The following is a 22,012-nucleotide window of genomic DNA, read 5'->3' as shown; positions in this document are numbered from 1 at the left end:
AAGCCTTTGAGATTTAGCAAGAACCTTGCAAGTAAAAAGCATTTCAAGCTAAAAGTTAATGCTGTGTTAATTTGCAAGAGTTTCTAATAAAAAATCAGTACTGCTTTTAGCACAACACTGTTCACTTCCAGATTGCTGAATTGGAAACTGAGAAAATGCAGAAGTGAAAACTGAAAAAACTTCATTTAAGTCCCCAGGGCTCAGAATACTATAGGGTTAATTCAATGTTAACACTATTGTCATTGGGAGAGGGATTGGTCCTGGTGCTGCCAAAGGACTCCTGCTGCAAAACATGATCTGGAAAAGCCTGAACCTGAAAAATTCAGTTGTCCGACTGGAGTGCAATGAACCTCCAGCTACCTTCACACAGAAGTGACTGTGGTGCCTTTCACAAACACTGCAATATAAAATGGGGAAGAAAACCGAGTGTGCCGGCTACATTAGGAAATGGATCAAGAATGATTAAATGGGAAAGGTGCTTGATACAGCAGACTTTTAAACAAAGATGGAGATGTGAAGAGGAAGCTAAATGAGGACGAGAAAAGGCTGTCTGCTACAGTAGCTCAAGACATTAGCAGGAGATGCTGGAAAGATGAGATGGATCAGACGACCAATTTTTGAAAGAATGGTTTGGTTTTCAGTGTTTGCCCCTACGGGTATTTCAATAACATAGGTGAGCGGGTCAGTTCTGTAACGAAACATTTATACATTCCTGTTCTGCATATGATTTAGCTTCCAGCATGGTTTAAAATAAAGATCAGGGAGATGTCCGTAGAGATGCTGTAAAACAGCTTTAAATTCAACTCTTTTCAGTTAGACGTGCAATTGTTTCCGACCCTCAAAGGCTGTTCCTGGTCTCCACAGAATCCTGTGCAAATCTCCTTGCTCCTTCCTTTAACCTTCACCGAAGGGCGCAAGGGCTGGAAGGAGCTGGCTGAGATCAGATGCATGGCCAAGGCTGCCCAAGGCGGCACCCAGGTCACCGAGCCGGAGCGCTGCAACGCCGCAACAGGCAGAATACACTTTCTGACAGCAAAAAGAGTGCCCAAAGCACCCCGGTTTGCGAAGCGCTTTAAAACGTGCAACTGATCTCGTCGGTGCTGCGCAAGCAGCTTCTCCAGCACGTGTGCGGGGGGCGGGCAGGGGCTGGCTGCGGGGATAGCCCCGTGCCCACCGGCGGGGAGCGCCTCTCGGAGAGGAGAGCTGGGAAAGCCCTCTTCCTCCCGGCAGGCGACCTCTAACAGCGCCAAACCCTCTTGCTAACAGCCCTTCTGGTCCGAGAAAACTGTTTCACACCCCGCCGAATGACTTCCCGAGGCTGCCGCAGCCAACCCGCAGCGGGCAGGTGGCGGGGCAGATGGCCGGGCGGGGGCCGGGCTCGCAGCGCCGCGGCGGGGGGCACCGGCGGACTGCGGCGGGCGGAGGGGCTGGGCCGGGCTGGGCGGCGGGGCGGGGGGAGGAGGGCGCGGGTGGGGTCTGGCCGTGACTGATGGGCCAGATGCGGTTGAATGTTTTAGAAAAGGGGGGGGCCCGGCGCCGCTGGCGCGGCTTTAGCCACGGGGTTTGGTGCGCGGCTGACGGCCGCCGGGTCCCGCCGCAGGCGCCCGTTCCTCCCGCCTCCGCGGCCCGGGGCGCCCATCGCCGGCCAGCGGCGGCAGCCGGCCCCGGGAGGGGGCAGCCAGCCGGGGCGCGGAGCGCGGCGACCGGCGGAGCGCGTTTCCCTCGCTCGGCAGGCAGAGCCCCGCAGGCGGCGGGCGGGGAGCACCGGCTCGGCTTCGCTGGGCGAGGTGAGGGCGAGAGGCGCGCTCTGCGCGGCGGGCAGCGGGGGCGACGCCTCGCAGGTCCGGTCTGAGGGGACCTCCGGCCCCGGCCGCCGCGCAGGTTTTCGTCCCGGCGCTGCTCCGCCGGCCGCCCCGCCGCCCGTCCCCGTCCGGCGGCAGGCAGCGCCCCGGCTCCGTCGCCGGGCGGCGGGAGCGGCGGCGGCCGGCAGGGCGCGGTGTCCCCACAGCTGACGCGCTGACCCCTCTCTCCGCGCAGGTCGGCGCTGACGGCGGCGGGCGCCCGGCGGGGGATCGGCCGTGTCGCAGCGCCATGCCCGCCGCCCGGCCGCGGCGGCTGCCCGCCTTCCTGCTCCTGCTCCTCAGCTGCCGCGCCGCCGCCGAGGGCCACGGCTCCCTGCGCCCGCCGGGCCCGGGCCAGCAGGGCCCGCCGGCAGCGGCCGACGCCGCCCCCGCCACGGCCGGGACCCCCGCGCTACGGGGCGCCGAGCCCAACGCCTCCCGTCCGGCCGCGCTGCCCAAGGGCGGGGGGGCGGCCGGCGGGCGGCCGCGCTCGGCCTCGCCGCCCATGTGCACGGGGCAGACGGAGATCAAGGAGACTTTCAAGTACATCAACACGGTGGTGTCCTGCCTCGTCTTCGTCCTGGGCATCATCGGCAACTCCACGCTGCTGCGGATCATCTACAAGAACAAGTGCATGAGGAACGGTCCCAACATCCTGATCGCCAGCCTGGCCCTGGGCGACCTGCTCCACATCATCATCGACATCCCCATCAACGTCTACAAGGTGAGGGGGGCCGGGGCCGGGGGCGGGCGCGGGTGGTCGGCGGGCTCTTTCCGGTGCTGCCCGCCGGCTCCCGGCCGACAGCCGGCTCCGCCGCGGGTGCTGCGGGGAAACGCGCCCCGTCCCTGCCCGGCAGACACCGGGGGCTTCACCCCATGGCAGCAAACCCGCCGGCAGGCGACATTCCGCTCAGACCTTGTCCTTGTTGTCCCCGTTGTCCCCAGCGGCACGCTCTTGGCGCCCCGGTCCCAGCCCTCTCCGCGCTCCGGGCTGGGAATGGAGCAGAGGTGGAGGTGGCCAGCCCCCGTAAGGCACCTGGAAACAGGTGCTGTCCCAGGGATAACGGCAATACGGGCGATAGAGAAACACGCGGTGGATTTGCCGCTTCCCACCTTTTCCCAGAGGGATGGAGGGGAGGCACAGCGGACCCCCGCCCGTGGGTACCGCGCGGGTCCTCCGCCGCAGCGGGGCCGGAGCGGCCATAAAACGTGACACGGGCCCGTGTGGTCGCTGTTCAGGAGGAGCCAAGACCGTTGAACTGAGCGAGCGGCATCAGCCCTCGCAGGCTGCGCGGTCGTGCGGCGGGACGCCGAGTTGCGCACCCGCTCCCCGTGCCGGCGGGGGCGAGCCGCGCCTGCAGCGTCGGCACAGGCTTTGCGCTGCCCGTCGGCGTGGTGAGGCTTCCACGGAAGGGGTTACGGCCTCGTGTCTGCCCAGCTGGTGCGGTCCCTTTGCCCTTCAAGAATTCGCTGGGCAGTTGGATCCAGCCTCTAGTTCCGATCGGCACTCTTGGGCAGGGTGCTGAAAGTAACAAGGCGCCTGCTGCCTTGGAAGGTGACAGTCAGGGTCCCTGAGCACCCATCAGTTAGTGCATAAAGTGAACACCAGAGCCTTCATCTATCATCTTCTCCTTGCTTCACAGGCATGTTTTTAAACGCGGGGGTTTATTGCTTTAGCTTTGGAAGACCACGCTAAAGAGATGGGTTTTGAATTTAGTCTTCCGTATCCGTAAGTGATTACGCCCAGAAGCTGCAGAAATGAGAGAATCCTGTATCTTTCTTGTTTGAAGTGTTAAAGTGTTAGGAAGCAGGAAGCATCATGACTGTGTTAAATTGATGAGCTGGATAATTTGACTTGCACGAGAGTTCTTTGATTTGGAGTTTCAGTATTCTCCATACAATACGTTTATGGTAGCTCTTGTGAGAGATATGTACTCATCTGAAAAAGAGATACTTTAAATGCTTGAAAAAACGGTATTTTTGTAAAAGAAGGTATTGGGCTTTTTTTATCTGTTCTCATAAAAATCAAAAAGATTAATCCAATAACAGCTGCTCAGTACAAGACTTTGCAATCCAATGAAACTATTTCAAAAGTAAATTAATGATAAGATACAATAATATAGTACAGCCCTTACCCTGATTGAATAACATCAATTGTATCATTATGAGTAGGTTGGAGTGGGAGGAATAAAAGGTCAGATTGCAAACTGATAAATATTATACCACCTGCAAATCCAGGATTTTTATTCTACTATTGATAATCTAGGAGCTAAGCAATAGCTCTCAGGTGCTATGTCTCTCACACAGCTACTCATCTTTCTGAAGAGCCCATATTAAATTTATATCATCCCTTAAAATAGTGAGTGAAATACTTACTTGCTGTTTTAAAACAGGGCTTTTAAGTAAATGTAAGTTAAAAAAACCAGCAAAACAAATATTAGATATGGTGTTTATTTCATCAAAATTAAAAGTTTGAGTGCAGTTTGCGTTGATGATAACTTTTTGTGAACTCTGCATCCCATTTAATTCCACCCGCAGAGGGAGAATGCAGTAATGCAGGCAAAAGCTGGCTATAATCACCCAGCAGTACGGGAGGACAAAGGCTAGCAAAGGCTTGGTTTGTAAATCAAGTATACTTTACAGTTGTAACTGGCAATTTGAAACAATTTAAAACTGGATGAAACAGATCTTCAGAATTGCTACCAGATCCTCAGTTAGGCAGCTGCATGAAAAAGTGTGAAAGAATTTGTAATCTTAAAAAAATGCCAGCAGTTTACTCAACAACACTTGTGGTAGAAAGTGTGAAAGTGTCCGTGAATGCTTTCCAGACAGACCCATAAGGGAGAACTCAGAATTCACACTAGGAGCAGCATTTTATTAGGCATTAAAAGTGATAACTGCAAAAGATAGCCTGTGCATCTATTTATGTTATGTGAATATGTAAGTAGCTGAAAAAATGCACAAATGAAAAAATCCAGGGTATCTAAAGAAAAGCAGGTGTTACCTAGATTGTGAGGCAAATGCAGTCCAATGTATAAGATGCTAATTAGTCCATTGCACTTGATAAATTTGAGTATGAATCAATACATTCGGTAGAAAATGGAAAGTATTGGAATCTGTCACACAGTCAGGAAACGGTATGAAATGAGGGCTTGAGGGGTGTTCAGTTCCAGCATACAGAAGCTGGAAGACCTTCCTGGTGTTCAGGGTCCTGGTAAACAATCTGGCTTTGGCCATACCCCCATACTGCGGAGTGGGAATTAGAGACAATTCAGCAGTACAAAATGGTTGTGGCAGGGTGTATAGTTTGCAGAATTGCTACTGATTGGACGTGAGGGTGGTCCTATGCCTGGTCAGCTGCTTCACTAAATAGCTGTAAGCAAGCATGTCTTTGTTAATTTGAGGATGCAAGCAGCAATTAAAGGTGTGGCCATGAGGAGCAGAAGGATAGAGTAGGTAGACAGCTCAGTAGTGAGCTTTTTATGTCCTTCTCTGCACTTAATCTTTGGAAGGCAGGACAGTGGCAGCTTGTACTCCTGACAATACAGGTCTGCAGTTCTGGAAGGCTTACGCTTAGTTTCAGTTGGTAACTCCCACGTGTAAGACACCAAAACAACATCAGGATTAGCAATTCTAAAATTATGTTAGCTTTACTTCTCATGATTGTATGTGTAATGAATTAGAAACATAGACTTAAAAAAAACCATAATCAAATAATATAAAACATGCTTTCTCTAATGATATATAGACAACACCCCTCTCTCTTGTTTTTTAGTGTTCTCTTAATGTTAAATCCAATTTATTGTCATGTTCTAATGGATTTGTAACAGGAGGAACAGCCTATCCTCTGTACACTCTTGTGTGGTTTTCTGGACTCTATCAACTTGCTATGACACAAATGACTGAGGAAGAATATGTATCTGGGAAATACTGCCACAGGTTCCTTCATCTCAGAACACAATGGAAGAGCAGAGAAAAAAAAATCCAGGGGAGGAATAAAAACTGGACTTTATCCAAGCAGATGACTGAACGCCAAAGTCAGCTTTGTAGGCAGTGATTTTTTTCAGTATTATGTTTTGGGGATTACATAAAAAATATAGTTAACATTATATAATATAAGAAAGACCAGATTCAGGACCGTGCATCCAGTGCAGACACAAACTGGCCCCTTTGTTAATCCGGCTGTGCTCTAAAAAAGGCAGTTATTTCCATGGAAATGTCTGTGATGGCCTTACTGACTCTTGTAATGCAAGCACCTTCAGGGCATGCATCATGCATCATAAAGCCAATCTTTTCCTAACTTTCAAAAAAAGTCAAGGTGTTTGTTATTCCATATTACACTGCTCTGTCTGATGTTAAAGATAACAGCCATTTTATTGGGAGAATTCCATTATTTCCTTTCTTTCAACATCTGAACCACTTACTGGAGGTTTTACAAAGTTAATCTCAGAATTGTTTACACAGAGTTGATTTGTTTCTGACCATATTAAGCTATAGAAGTCTGTTTTGCTTAGGAACCCTTTATGGTCAACTAATGCAGCTCATAGGCACTTAGGAAAGATCTGAGTAGCCAGTGGAGGAACCTGGCTAGACTCTACAGGCAATGGTGGGTAACTTTGTTCTGTAGTTAGGTGGGAACAAGTCTACCCTGAAGCCTAATAAATACATGGGGTACTGGAAATGTCTTTATGTTGTTAAAAGTACACACATAGTTTTCAAGATGGATCTCCATCATGATGTCAGTATAGATTTGTAAATTTAGAATAGTTTTTCATTGCATATACATTTGTTATGTATACATTCACTTAAAAGATGCATGTGACAAATGTCAAAACAAGTTTGAGTCTTGTTTGGTTTTTTTTGCTTCCGAATCTGACAGTAGCACGTCTTTCTTTATGATTACTTTTCACGCAGTCTTTTCACTGGGATTGTGAAATTGCAGAAATCTTTTACTTTGACAACACATTATAAGGTTTCTGTCATTTTCAAGATGTCTGTATGATATTATTTGATCTTAAGTAAGTTGTTGTTTTTAAAAAAATGAGGTTTCTAAGCAGGAATTACTATTAAAAGACACAGGAAAAGAAACTAATTTCATGCCTTATATTAAAATTTACAATGTTTATTGGATAGATTAGTAAAACATTCTTAGCCTAACTAGGAAGCGGGATATATTTTCTTGTCTAGAGGGAAGATGCCTACCCTGACATCGTAATTGCTGTTAAATATTAGTAAGTTTTGTAATGTTGTCTGACTTATCCCTGACCATAAGCTTAATTTCCTGGGCAAATTTCCTGTTTTGAACAATACTTGGTCCTATGGAATACTGAAAAATACTTTCATGACTTCCCTGTCTTAAAAGTATCGGGTGAAAATCTGCCAGTCATTTCACAGATACATTGAATTAGATGTACAGTTGCGTGTCTGTTTTCCCACGTAACTCTGCATTTCATAATGATGAAAATTGAGTCCTGTCGTTCCTGTGGATGGGGCTTGCTGTGAGCGCACAGCTAGGAGGGAGTACAGGTTCCTGCTCTGCGCTCCCTGTGCATTCCTTGCTCGGGACTGGGATGCTGACGTAAATCAAGTGCGCGCTTTGCTACTTCTTCATGCCTGACTGCAGAAAGTCAACAGCAGTGGGTTGGAGCTGCGGCATTAACCTTCTGGCTGGTGGCCACAGCCGCTGAGCCACTGAAAGCAGCAGATCGTGCTCGTGTGCTGGTATATTCCAGCAGCAGATGATGAACATCTTTCTGTCCTTGCACAACCAAGAGGAAGCAGGGCAGGAATTGTGTTTCACAGGTGTGTCTCTGAGTCACAGCATCTCTTGGGATGGGACTACTTTCATAGCTGTGCAGCGTTCATATCAATTTCAGCTCAGATCTGTGTCTGGTTCTGAGAAAAGTGTTGGCTAGGAGTGGATCAGATGTACCGGTTCTTTTAAGTATGATTTCACTTCATTCTGTAATATGTTGCCTTTCTTTTCGTTCTATTTCATCTTCATCACAGTTCTGTGGCTTAGCAGTTAAAACTTTGCCTAAGTAAAGTAAGTGACTGTAAAACATTGGAAAAGGTCACTCGGAATACAGCCAATGGTAGACTTATCTTGGCATTGCGCTGATGAAAACGCAACATTATTTTTCTCTTTGCTGCCACTTGGCAGTATCTCATGGCTCTAAGTCATTTGTCATTTGTAAAATGGCAGATGCCTTTGTGCAGATACCTTATTGTGAATCATAAGAAAATCGTTTTATCCATACAAAATTGCATTAGACTACATCTATACTTTGCTGAGAATAATCATTGCTCTTGTCTGCAAATATGATGCTCTGAATACAGTGGATTTTCACTGGACTTTAAGGCAGTGTTTTGAGGAGATGGCAGTACTGAGGAAAAACAAAGAAGCATATTTCAGCAGTTGAAACGTTCTGCTTTTTTCCTTTTACTTTCTTAATGTTTTCAAGCTTTTGCTGCAAAGCATATCATTAACCACTTGCAGTACTGTGATAGAGAATCTTGTGACTCATGCATTAAAATGCTCAAATTTCACAATACATCAGCTGCAAGAGATAAAGGCCATGTTTTTCCAATCCATTGCAGGCAGCTGTGTGTCCATTCTGCCCCTGATTTAAGCTGGCTGGATGCAAGTAGTATTTTGATTTTATGCTAAACTCAAGATCGTGCACAGTTTCTCTCAGTAGGCCGCATTCACTCATGTGCAGTCCCATTATAATCCAGCCATATGGCTCCCAAGCTGGAGCTGGCTCAAATCCAGTCAGCTTGGGGCACAGGTGTGACTGTCTGCACCTGAGAGATAAGTATTAGTTCATGGAAATCTCCAGTGTGTGGCTGAACCATTGTGATTTTAGGGAAGTCATGCACGTACACCAGCTTGTTGCAGCTAAAAGTCTTCAACAGAAACTGCCAAGAGAAATCTGACCAAAGTTCTGAATTTTATTTAAATGAAGAAAAAAAAATCACCCTTGAATTTTGAGGTGCTTTTTTAATGAGTCATCTCTGGTTTCATATATACGCGTGTACAGTACACAATAGATAACTATAAACAAGTATGCAATGTACTTGCTACCCAGTCCTTGATTTCTATAGCAACTAGGTGTGGTAGGCTGGAGGTTCACTGGCTGACTGATACAAATTAAATTAGTCCAGGTGTCAGTTGATACTGAGGAGTGTACATTTACAACACCTGTAATTATTCACAGTGCAATTTTAATAGTAGTTTGTTACTATCACCCCCTTAACAGCAATTCAAGAGAAGTCTTGGGGAGAGGCTTTACTGAAAATACTTTAATTACAGACTGAGTTATTTTCCCACATCGCATAAGCAAAAGATACTGTATGGTTATTACAACCTCATCCCTACTTCCTCTGTTTTATTACTTTCCATAAAATTCTCAAGAAACATAATTCCTTACAATTTATCTTTCTGCTTCATTTCTGCAGAAGCATTATACTCTTTGTCTTACTTAAGTAGATCACTGAAGAAATAGATCAAAGCTGGACCATGTTCCAGTTACTGCTGTTTTTTTAAAGACCCCATTTCACCACAGGACTAAAGCAGATTTTTGAAGGTGTTCTGGTGTCTGAAACTACTGGTGGGCACTTCATGGGGATTTCCAAAAGCACATAGTCGCAAAATGTACTTAACTTCCTTTGTGTTAAAATAAAGTGATACTTAAATTGTGTCAGGGCTTTTCAACAACTGTTGTGGATCATATAGCTGTTTATACTTGGAAGCACATGTATGTGTGCTTAAGGACTTTGCTGAGCCAAACCAACGTGAGCAGGCAACTCTGTGGCCGTCTTCAATCATTTTGGTCCCCAGCAGAATCTATACAGTATGATGATCTACTTCTTTTCTCACATCCCTGTTAAATGAGATGTCTGAGGAGACCCGAGTCATGGGAGAGATATTGCAAACTCTTTTGGGTAGTTATCGTTCTGCTTTCCACTCCTTTTATATTTTGTAGCCCTATGTCTGCGACAGATCCAAAGGCCTCATTTGAAGAAAGTTATGAAAAACAGAGATGGGCTTAGATAATGTAACTAATTACAGAAACTCAGAAAGTTTACTTTTGTATATAACAATTGTGACTATTTCTTGGCATAACCTCTGTTCTGGAGAGTCTTGTTTTTATGATGAACTGGAAGATTTGGCTGCTGCTGTCGTGTATTTGAGCCATTAGAGCAGCTCTTAACAGCACACAAAGATTAAATGTTTCTGAACTGAAGCTACAGTTCATAGTGTCAGCTGTGAAGAAGGTGCTTTCTGTGTCCAGTGAGTCTTGTCCCCTAAATCTGCTGAAATGTACCACTGGGGATTTGACAGAAGATTTCCAGTAAAGTGTATGACCTAAAGCACAGCTGAACCAATCTGAAGTTCATTGTGCCGTTTTCTTTATTCCATAGCATGTATAGGTATACTGATCGTGCAGATAGACCTTTCGGTATTGTAATATAGAATCATAGGAAAAGTGGTCATTAAAGATCTTCAGTGAGGGATTAATCTGATCTGTCCTTATCTGCTGCAAAACATTCAGCTGTTATGGCTCCCTGAGTGTCTGGTGGGTCCCTGCTTTTTTATTGGATGGTGAGCTAAAAACTACGGGATAAATTTCTCGCTGGGGTTGTCTGACTTCTCATCTGAGGATCCTGGACACCCGAACTTCAGATTAACCCCACCGCAGATGTGCACTTACTGACTTTGCCCCTGTTCTGATAAACCTTAAGTAATCTTCTGTATTTCTAGTAAATTGAGAGTTACTTGGAACATGTAAGAAAAACAGTGAAACCTCAAGGCAGGTAAAGCAGTGACAAAGGAAATCCTCACCTGCTCAGTCATTTTTTACCAGAACCACGGAGGTGGTGAAGTTAGAGGCAAAACAAGTGGAGTTCGCAGGGCTTAAGCTGGGACTGAGCCTTTATGCATGTTCTTGCCCAACTAGGGACTGGCTGTAAATCTGCTGCCTAGTTTTTAGGACACATGCCTTGAAGACTCCCTTGTGAAAAGGTTCTTCCTAAGTTTTGCACAGTGGAAAAGAAAAACAATCAAGACAAAAGTCCATGTTTTAGCTTTGGGAATTATTTTTTAAACATGGGCCATTTCTAATTGTTGTTTTCTTTTCACAGCTGCTTGCAGAGGACTGGCCCTTTGGTGTTGAAATGTGCAAGTTAGTACCCTTCATTCAGAAGGCATCAGTGGGCATCACAGTGTTGAGTTTGTGTGCCCTCAGTATAGATAGGTGAGAACCATTTTTTTATTAAACTCTATAATTTCTTTTCAGTACAGGCATTGATTCAAATTCACCTTGCCACTCAGCTGAAACAGTACAAATAAGCTGAGTTTAAGCCAGTTAAATCAGGTGGGTTTTCTCATATTTTTAATTTGCAAATATGTGCTGTTGCTTCAGGTACCGAGCAGTTGCTTCTTGGAGTCGCATTAAAGGAATTGGCGTGCCGAAGTGGACTGCTGTTGAAATTGTACTGATCTGGGTTATATCAGTGATACTGGCTGTTCCAGAAGCTATCGCATTTGACATGATTACGATGGAGTACAGAGGAAAGGATCTTAGAATCTGCCTGCTTCACCCCATGCAGAAAACATCCTTTATGATGGTAAGACACTGACATTTATAAAATCTCCGGAAGAGTTCCTTGGATCTTCTCAGTGTTGTGTCGATTGTAGTGTGCACAAGTGTATATGGAATGAAGGTGAATATACTCTTCAGATGAAATACTGAAAAATTTCTGAAGTATATACGTTAAAAAAGAAGAGTTTTCAGGAACTTTTGTCTTTTTGTGGGCCTTGGGCATATTACTGTCTTGTCCTGTTTTCTCACCTGTAATGTACACCTTATCGAGGTGCTTTTCAGGGCAGACTGACCAACTAGTTACAGCATACTTTCCAAAATTCTCAGCATTCAACTCTTAAAAATGTTTTTGCTTTTGTTTTCCTTCTAGTTTTACAAGCAAGCTAAAGACTGGTGGCTGTTTAGCTTTTACTTCTGTTTGCCACTGGCTATCACAGCATTCTTCTATACTCTTATGACCTGTGAGATGTTACGGAAGAAAAGCGGGATGCAGATTGCTTTAAATGACCACTTAAAGCAGGTAAAAATTTATCCCTGGTAACTCCACTGACTGTAGAGAAGATGAGAGTAATACCTTTACTGATGTACTGCCACATCATTATTCTGTTCTTGTATGATGACTTCAAGATCACGAGTAAGAAGAAGTTTCCTAGCAGTGGTGCTGCTGAACTTGTGTGTGTGTGGGGGGTGTGGGGGGTGTGTGTGTGTGGTGTGTGTGTGTGGTGTGTGTGTGTGGGTGTGTGTGTGGTGTGGGTGTGTGTGTGCATATATGTATGTATCAGAGCCTTCAGAAACCAAAGACTTTAACTGACAGGCACAAAACTGTTTTTCTTGTTTGGTGTTAATCCTTCAGGTTTTATGGTTTTTATTTCTTTACAATAATGAGCGCTGGAATTTTTGTAATATTTTGTTATCTAGAAGTTGGCGCTATAAAATTTGAAGCAATTTCATGCTGAACTGTAGTGAGGTTAGCAGTATATGTTAACAGAACAAAACGCATTCCAGAATACATTCCAAGTTAGTAGTGCACCAGATGCAAACATCATATGTCACTAGAATTAAACTAAATTTGTACTATAACGTATATTTTTGCCCCTTTCCTCTTACATCTTTGTAATTGAAATCTCTTGGGACATTTAAAATAAGACCTGAGATTGAAGCACAAGAAAATGCAATTGAAAACAAGCTGGTATTGGAAAGTGAAGGGAGAGATTAATATGTTCTTCATTTTAATGTAAATGACTCTTTTCGTGTCCTTGGTTTTTCATACTATTACTCATACTTTTTAAAATTAGAGATACAAAGAATCAGTGCAACACAATCTAAAACAGTAGAAAAGATTTCCCAAGAAAATAAGGTATTTGGTGTTCTTGTAACTCCCTATTTTGGCAGGGTGTTTATTTTGTTGGTTAAACATTTGGGTAGTAGAAGACAACAACCGAGAGAGGGAGAGAGACAGAAACTATAACACTGTTCTGTCCAATTTTCTTCTTTAGAGACGTGAGGTGGCCAAAACCGTGTTCTGTCTGGTACTTGTTTTTGCTTTGTGTTGGCTCCCACTTCACCTAAGCAGAATATTGAAACTCACTATTTATGATCAGAAGGACCCCAACAGATGTGAACTTTTAAGGTAAGACTGCAAAAATAAAATGCCTGTGTGCTGCTGACAATCTCCATAAGCATATTTGGATTTTCTAATGAGCTAGCTTACTCAGTGTGTCTGACCATTCTCCCTGCTTCTCCATCCAGGACACTCTGGGTTCACTCCACTAGCAGAGTCAGAAAATGGAATCTCCTTTTGCCCTGTCTTCCTCCTGATCCCTTTTGGGACTGTCCTACTCTCTTGTGAGGTTACGAGGCTGGAGGGGGAATTTCTGTCCTTGTTTTCCCTCTCAACAGAACAGCTAGGATTAAATATGTGAAGAAAATCTTGTGAATGTTTAGTTCCACAATTTAAGATGATTGCATCTTCTGAAATTACTTTCATGAGAGTGGTCTACTGATTCAAATGTTACTTTTGAGCACGACTGATACCTCCATGAGTTAATCCCGTTGATACAAGCCCCTTTACTGTGACATTCAACAGTTAGTCTTGGTTGAATGAAGCTGAGTCCAATTTTCATTGCTGTGAACCTCTACTAAGCCTTTTCAGAGAAAATGACAACTGTCTCCCTTTAATTTCCACACAGCTTTTTTCTTGTGATGGACTACATTGGTATTAACATGGCTTCGCTGAATTCCTGCATCAATCCAATAGCTCTGTATTTGGTGAGCAAAAGATTCCAAAACTGCTTTAAGGTAAGAGGCTGCTGGGAGCTGCTCCTCTAGTTAAAAGATCATGTAAGCAGTAAAATTCATCCCTTAATACTCACAAAGTGTTTTAAATGGTCGTTATATTTTACTTTAAATTTTAGCTGGGTTGTGGTAGACATTCTCTCCCTCTCCTGCTGAAGCTCCATAGAAAGGAATTAAGGATTCATAGGGACAAAAAGAGAAAGCAAAAGAGAGTGGCGTACGATAAACCCTCTTGGCAGCATGCTAAAATCAGTGCTGCATCACTTCCTGACCGGAGCTGGCACCCAGCCACTTCAAGAGCACTGACGGAGCAGACTCGGACTGCCCTGCAGAGATTCCCGTAGCCTTACCCTCTGCCACCCAGCAGGACAGTGCTGACCCTGTGTCCCCTGTCCTGACTGAGCGCTTAAATCGGTAGGCGTTCATACAATGAGAGAGCAGAAGTATCCACTCATCCCTTTCGAATGCCAACATTTTGTGAGAAAGACCTAGACCTGATCATAGTTTTGCCTTGGTTTGAATGAATAGTCCTGGGCACTAATTCTCCATGCAGGATTTGAGGCTCTGGATTGCATGTGGATTGCAGCCCATCAGTCCGTCAGCCCTCATGTCTTCTGGGAAAATGTCCAAATCTGGGTGTTTTGTGCCCCCTTACTGCCTTCAGACACTGTATCAGGGTTCTTACATTGTCTACCACAAATTCTTAGATTTTTCTTTTCTTGCCAAGCATTTAACCATCGGCCACTGCTAAGCCTAGTGCCCGGCTGTATAAATTCCTTACTGGCAATATTTTCTCATCAGAAGCCAGTCAGCTCTCCATCTCATAGCGCTGGGGGATTTCCCACATAATCATGAGAAGAGCACATGTTGCAGAGGCCTTAGTGTCTTGTCTCCTCTTCCCTGTCGACATTGCTGGCCCCCTGAAGGAGTCACTGGAGCTCAGAGCACAGAATAGTTCTCTAGCATCCTGAGCATGGAAACAAGTGGGTGTGCGGGATCCCAGATGGACTTCCATCACCCAAAGGCCAGTCAGTAGCATCAGCAAAAGGTCTGCAGTACATCTAGTAAATTTATGAACTGTATATAGGTTTTCACCATTCTCCTACTTCAGTTCTCATTTCTCGCCCTCAAAAAACATCAATAGCAGCATCTAGCTTAGAAAGTACAGATTACGGTGCGTACATTTTTTCTAAGAAAGATTATCAGAGGAAGGAGTCATAATTTTATTTTCAGATGCATTTAGAATTGCAGACCAGACTCGGAAGCGGTATGTGTGTGGCCATTATTATTTATAACTCAATATAACTCTTCCTGCCCTCCAGCACTTGGGCTACTAGTGGGGCATCCCAGTAGTTAGTGGCCACCCGAGCAATGAAGAACTTAACCTTGTTTCTTTGCTTACTCTGTAATCCCAAAATGGCAGCTTGCACATTTGCCATTTCCTACTGTACCACTGAGGAAGGGCAGCTTTTCAGTGCATTTTGCCACATATGCAAAACAAAATGATGTAAAATGTTTATTCCTTTTATTTTAACAGTCATGCTTGTGTTGCTGGTGCCAATCCAAAGATCTGCTGTCGCTGGAGGAAAGGCAGTCCTGTTTAAAGTTCAAAGCTAATGATCACGGATATGATAATTTCCGTTCCAGTAACAAGTACAGCTCTTCATAAAACAAGCATAAAAGGTATATTCTCTTACATTAATGCTGGTGCCTTTTTACGTAACAGTGGCAATTACTTTTAATGAGATGGTAATGTTTAGAAAAATCTAGGTTTGTGTTTGCACAAAAAAAAAGAACATTAAAAAAAAATAATTGCCCCAAAACTCTGTCATGTTGAAAATCACAGCCATTTATAAAAGTGTCATTTATGGAACATGAAGAAAAGTGTAGAAAGAACAAGTCATTGTTAGCACTTGAATACTTCTGAATCAGCACTTCTAAATTATCCCCACTTCCTGTACATTAAACTATCATTTGTATTTGCTATAACAGTTGTAGGAACTGAAGTCACAGTAATTACCAAGCAGTATAATATAATGTTAATTGGATCAAAGCCATTATTATATATAACTCAATGTATTATCTTTTATAAAGCAGATTAACCACCATCACTATTGTGGTTTTTTAAAAATAAAACATTAAGTACTTTGTAATAGAGGTTTAAATGTAAAAAAGTAGAATTTTTATCAGGTGTGTTATAAGAGGTAGCTAATAAAAATATTAAAGGATGCAGTCAAGTCAAAAGTATATTTCACTCTAATGTTTTTTTTTTTTTTTTAACCTATTATTGTTAGAAGGAACCTCCCAAGGCCTCTCTAAATGCCGTTCTGTGACCACTGTTCACGTTCAGTGCATTTGGCTGCACTTAGGGTATGGTCCATTTCACCGTTTCCAGGTTATTTGCATTTAATGGCAGCAAAAACACACCAAAAGCAAACACTATACTATTATAACCATGCAAATGGTGGCTAGTACTGGAAATGAGATATTTTTAACTGAACCTGAATTGATTATACCCAGTGTAACCAGTGGGCATTCAAAAGTCTGACGGTTCTTTACTCAAGATAGTTTTGAAACAATTTACAACTCTTTTTGCAATCCAAATACTGTCTTGGGGCAAGATCCTTTAGAAATAGCAGGTGGAAAAAAATGTAACCAAGGAAAACAGAGGGAAAATTTGAACTTCTATTTTCATTTACGTTTAAACATTCATAAAGAAAATAATTCATGAACTGTACTTCTAGAGAACAGTACTATGTAGCATACTCATCTTCATACTGTTTTAAAATATGTTCTACTTTTGTAGTTCCATATTTATGGGCTTAAGATGTGTGATTAGTTTCTGCTTCTGTAAATAGTCAGAGAAGCGTAATTAATTATAAAATATTAAAATATGGGCAGGACCCTGTAAGAAAACAGAAAGATAAAGACGCCTGTAGTAAACATGATGTGTGTTGCCAGGAGCAATACATGTTTTGTACATACATGGCAGGTCATTTTTTGGCTTTTCATTTCCTATTAATTTGTTACAATGTCCCCAAAGACTTATTAACATATTTCATGCACTAAGGCATGAGACATTCAAGAAAAAATGTCATGTAACATGCTTTTATAAAAGACGTTTTCTATAGGCATGGTATTTTATTATAATGAAAATATTTATCAAAACTCAGGAATTTTTCTTTTTAAATTTCCAAATTTCACATGTAAGGATTTTTACCTTTTTTTCCCAGCCTTGATTAACTTCAGAGTTTTTAATAAAGTGCCTTAAATATGCTTAGGATGAAACCAGCTTTCCTTAAAATACTCAGCTGATGTTACCTTAGATGGGTTTCATCTCATCTGACTTTAGGTAGCTACAGCTACCTTGCAGACAGCTAAAAACAGGAGAGGTGAACCCCATTCCTGGTGTTGCCCCCATCAAAAGCTAGTAAGTATATGCTTGTATAATCAAGCTGAGGACCTATGCACATGCATTTGAGCATGGGCACATGTGTGTTTGTGTGTGGGAATATGTGTGCAAGTGTGTGTGGTGTCTACTGTTAGGTTGCTGTTACCATCTTTCTGTAGCACGTGCACCCAACTGCTACAATGCTTGAACTGTTTTAAATATAAATCTATGTAAAGTTTTGTTCTTTACATTTTTACCGTAACTTTCACATGGTAAGCCATGAATATCGCTTCACTTCACCCTACCTGCGTCTATTTCTGTGAAACGCATTTTATCTCTTCAGGGTGGATAATCAGCTAAATCCTATGTCTGATACTGATCAGTGTTATTTTCATCAAGTTATATCATTACAATATTGTACATGTATATTACTGTTATTTTTATTTAAAATATAGCTTTGTATTGGCAATTGTGTAACATATTTTTTGTTTTTTCCTGGACTAACTCTTTGTTAAGACAAGTCCTGCTAGGTCAGACATTTAGGTTTTTCAAATAAAGACCGTATATACTGCCCACTTTTGGGGAGTTAATATATATGTATTAGCACATTTTTTGTCTTCTTTGCGGTATTTTTCATAGCAGTGTTTTTACTGAAGCTTTCATTTCCTGTAATAAAATTTTTCAAAACTTCTGCTCTTATACAGTTCTGGCTAACATTAAATATCTTAATACTCAACACAGACATTTTCTAAAGTACTCAGTACAGGGTCTGTTCCTCCATTTACTGAAATCGATGAATATTTAACCATTCAGTTCAGTTGGAGCAGAATTAGGGCACAGCCATAGCTCTTAAAAAAAACCTAGCTGGCATTTGCTATCTGAATAAAAAAAAGCTAAGTACTTTTTTTTTTTTTTTTATTGACAAAGGACTTGTTTAGAAAAGTTAAGAAAAGTGGATAAAATCAGCTCATGGGGTAAACCAGCTAGTCTAAAGCTCTGTAAGTCTCAAACGGGATCACAGGTAGCAGAACAACTGCAGAGAGGCACATGCATCTTTATAGGAGTTCAATTTTGACATGCTTGCCCAGAGTGGTGTGACAAAATAAGAATTATCTGTCTTAATGGTCTGAAAAGTTGACACGTACTGCCTCAAGATGAAAAAAATAAACTTGTAAGAAACTACATCGTATCCCTGTGTTTTGGCCTTCAGATAGTAGTTAGATTTTGCTTCCCCAGCTGCTCTGAATTCTGCTGGCACACAGCTCTCGGAGTTAGGAAAGGCTATTTCAGACTGGGCGGACTGAACTATACACTGGTACTACACCTCAGAGAATCAAACTCAAAATCTGATGGTTATGGAACATCTGCTATGAGCTGTGGCATTTCAGTGTCTGAACAGCTCTTGCCAACACACGGTTGGCTTAGCAAGAGAATGTTGTATGTACTGAGGTAATGTTAAAAGGATTTTTAAAAACTGTATAGCTGTGTAATATAGTTCTATGTTTCATTTTCTGTGGTCACTTAAAATAGCAACTTCTGTGGTTCGGACAGTGTAAACATACTAAATTACCAATAAAACATTTGTAATTTTGATGCATTACAAAAACACGTCTGACCTTTTTTCTTCTGGGGGGTCCCATGTAATTGTTAAACAGTGACAGTGATGTAAAAAAGAAGTAACCAATTCAGAACTAAGATGAAAGCTTTAGAGTGGGATGGTTTTCTACAGCTAGTTGAAAACTGGAGAGAGTTCAGCCTTGCTATACGCATTGCAAAATTGTCTGATGTTTGTTGGAGCAATCAGTAATGCCTATCTTTGCTCTGTTTGTTTTTGCTCAAAATGTCAGTTGCAGTCTCTTCTCTACACATCCATATATAGTCACAAATCCTCCTGTGTTAGGGACATCACAAATAAAAGGCATGAAACTTTTGGTGCGTTAATTCAGAAGTGCATGCACTCTGCTGGAATATGCCTCATGAAAACGATCATCTCTTTGTATGCTGACAGTGTAATTTTGTGCATATTTCAATTTACTGTTCTTAAAAGCAGTGAAAAACAGTATCAGACTAAATATGCTGTAGCTGGTCAAATATATGACTTTATATGCTTGCAGTATCTGTGCATCCCAAAATGTGTTTGCAGCTACTGCTGTTTTATTCCAAATAGTTAGGTTTCCTTCTATTAAAAATTGGTGTCCTGCTGCATCTTTGTCACTTTTTTATGGTCCCAGGACCTTTAGTACATAGTTTCAAGCTTCCTGTGCCTGGAACAGAAGCACCTGTAGAGATGACATCCCTTGCAAGTACATGTTCTGTTTAGTATCTCTCATGGCCTCTTCGCTTTCTTTCCCTTCATCTTATGCTACAGTCCAAAGTCTTCACCAACCACTCATTATGAAGAAGCATTTTTTGCATATTTCTAATATGATTCTGCAGCTTTCTACAGGTAGGCCATAGTCTTCACAGCCCGGCTAACTGACGTCCTTGCCACGGTTCGCTTCGCTAACTACTGGTTCCATCCACAGTTTTATCTACTGCAGTCTTGGCTCTTCCTTTGAGGGGATTAACTGCAGCTTGTTGTCAGTTTTCTAAATACACTTGAACATCCATAGCGACGTGGATATACATGTAGCTTATGTTCGTCAAAGACTGACTCACTCTAATCACTCTTGAGAAGGGTAGACTTGGCATTCTGGTATTGGTGGAGCAGGATGGTCCAACAGGCAACCTGTGGCCAGGTCTGGTCCATAGGGTGGTTCACTCTATGGGGTCCACTCATAGAGGAAGGTGTGCTTTCCTGCAGCCTGCTGGTTGGGCCACTGTGTTCTTGTAGTCTGCTCAAGAAGCCCGTGAGTTCTCCATATAGATGTTGTGCACTTCTGTTCAAATTTCGAATCCAAGCTGCTGAATGAGTGTCCACATCCAGGTCAAGGGAGACAAAAGGACTCAAAATTAGTCTTCTGTGTTCTACTGGTCACCTTTCTTCTCTTGTCAGCAGTGGTAAGATTACTGTATTACATAGCAACAGTAGTCACATAATTTATTAGCTTGCAATTGCTAACTTAAAAGTGCCAGCATTAAATAAAACCCTGGCCTCTATTTGGTCTTGTCAGTCTTTCCAAGAACTCCTTTAGCTGTGAAGAAGTCCCAAAGCCTCACCCTCACCAGTGAGAAGTGACCATCTTCAGTCCTCTTTCCTTCTCTTGAAAAAGAAAACTGTCACTTGGAAAGAGAACTCTACTATGATTAAAAGTAGAACCTCCATGAAATCTTCCTGACAAGCCAAAGATGTCCTGATTGTGGGAGGTGTTATCTGGAAGGAATTTTACTGTCGTGACACGGTAACTGGTTAGATCATACAGCTCAACAGGGGGCTGTGGATGTTATGGGATGTGAGGCTGCATCAAAATTTTCAGAACAGTAACATGGAAAATACCACTTTAATATCTGGATGATACCCATCAGTGGTTATCTAAATTGTAACTTCTGTGTTGCCGTGAAACTTCCCATTGTCTATAGCCATCCTAGAAGAGTGCCCTGGAAAAAAGTGGGAGTCAAAACCTGAGACCCAGTAAAACCTGAAAGGCAACACTGGTAAGGCATTAGGGTAACCATACCTTCTTCACAAACCACATTCTCCAAAACTTGCTTCTACTCGTTTTGCTCTTGGGGGAGCGGGATGGGGGGAAGGATTTGTTGCCCTTTTACCTTCTTGTGACCTTCATTTCCCAAAGTTTGCATTAGTGGCTTACAAGTCTGGTTACCCTGAAGAAACAGATCAGTGGTGAGTCAGACAATGGCTTGCATTTGAAGGTACCAGTAAAAAGAATAATGAGAAATCCCCAAAGATGCTCCTATCTGACAAGAAGGATGGGTTCAACACATACATGCCCAGCCTTTGCAGCATCAGGAGAGAAACATGCCAAGCTAATAAAAAAATTGGTGGATTTGGAGCTGCAAGTGAGGTAGCAGAATTCATGCAAACTGGGATGATGTTTGTTGTTTTTTTAAATGAGACTAAACTGAAAAAAGCATCATAATTGCTAATGGGTGTTCACAGGGCCAACTGGAGCTTGCCAAAGGTATAGGAATCTTTTCCCTGAAATGCACCCACAGCAGGCAGTACAAGCTACAGGTCTGGACCCATTAATCCTAATGTTGTGTGAAAGGCTCAATTCTGCTGTGTTTGCATACTTGAAACCTGCCATAACGAGGCACATACACTTCTGATGCATATATAGATATGTATACATATATATTTATGTATTTATACCTCTCCCTATATAAATAACATATATTAAATATTATGTAATATAAATTGTATGCTACACAATATTTTTCATTAGTTTGGTGTGAAAAAGTTGTTTCAGTAAAATCAAGCATTTTTACAAAACCATATCAATCTGAACAAAAGCTAGCCCTCTGTCTTCTTTTAAAAACCCCCACTTGTAATGCGTTCCATCACTTTGATCTTGTATTTTGAATTTTAGGGGTTTTTAATATATTCTGAAACAATTTTACATTAGTACTTGCCATAATATGAGTAATGTAAACTATGTACATCACACATATAAATTATGAATGCCTGCCTAACTATTGGACTAGTCTGTAACATTTTTAAAGTTTGTGTTCATAAGCATTAATAATCAAAGTCACTGAGGACTTACAAATATTTTTGTTGTTTTCTGACTGGGATATCAGTTCATAATAATAAATGTTTGAAATACTGACAAATCATGTGCTACTCACACTGAATGACACAATTAGGAAATGTAATAAAAATATGTATAAGCATTTATTAACTGGTATTCATAACCTTGAAGTTCCAAAGAGAAATGTTTATGAAATAATTTAGTATTTTTTTACTTTAATAATTG

At 42.5% G+C, this 22,012-nt stretch overlaps 1 protein-coding gene across 1 annotated transcript; it reads left to right on the top strand.

The window, feature by feature from the left end:
• Positions 1 to 1,536: 1,536 nt before the first annotated feature.
• Positions 1,537 to 17,729, top strand: EDNRB (endothelin receptor type B). Its single transcript, XM_056328351.1, has 8 exons — positions 1,537 to 1,787; positions 2,038 to 2,565; positions 10,989 to 11,101; positions 11,270 to 11,474; positions 11,820 to 11,969; positions 12,946 to 13,079; positions 13,639 to 13,747; positions 15,282 to 17,729. The coding sequence occupies exons 2-8, from the start codon at positions 2,092 to 2,094 to the stop codon at positions 15,411 to 15,413; spliced, it is 1,317 nt and encodes a 438-aa protein (XP_056184326.1). The 5' UTR covers positions 1,537 to 1,787; positions 2,038 to 2,091; the 3' UTR covers positions 15,414 to 17,729.
• Positions 17,730 to 22,012: the final 4,283 nt, after the last annotated feature.

The sequence above is a fragment of the Falco biarmicus genome, chromosome 2 (genome assembly GCF_023638135.1).
Source record: "Falco biarmicus isolate bFalBia1 chromosome 2, bFalBia1.pri, whole genome shotgun sequence".
NCBI lineage: Eukaryota > Metazoa > Chordata > Aves > Falconiformes > Falconidae > Falco > Falco biarmicus.
Note: the sequence above shows the minus strand (reverse complement) of the source record. Positions and strands in the feature narration are given on the sequence as shown.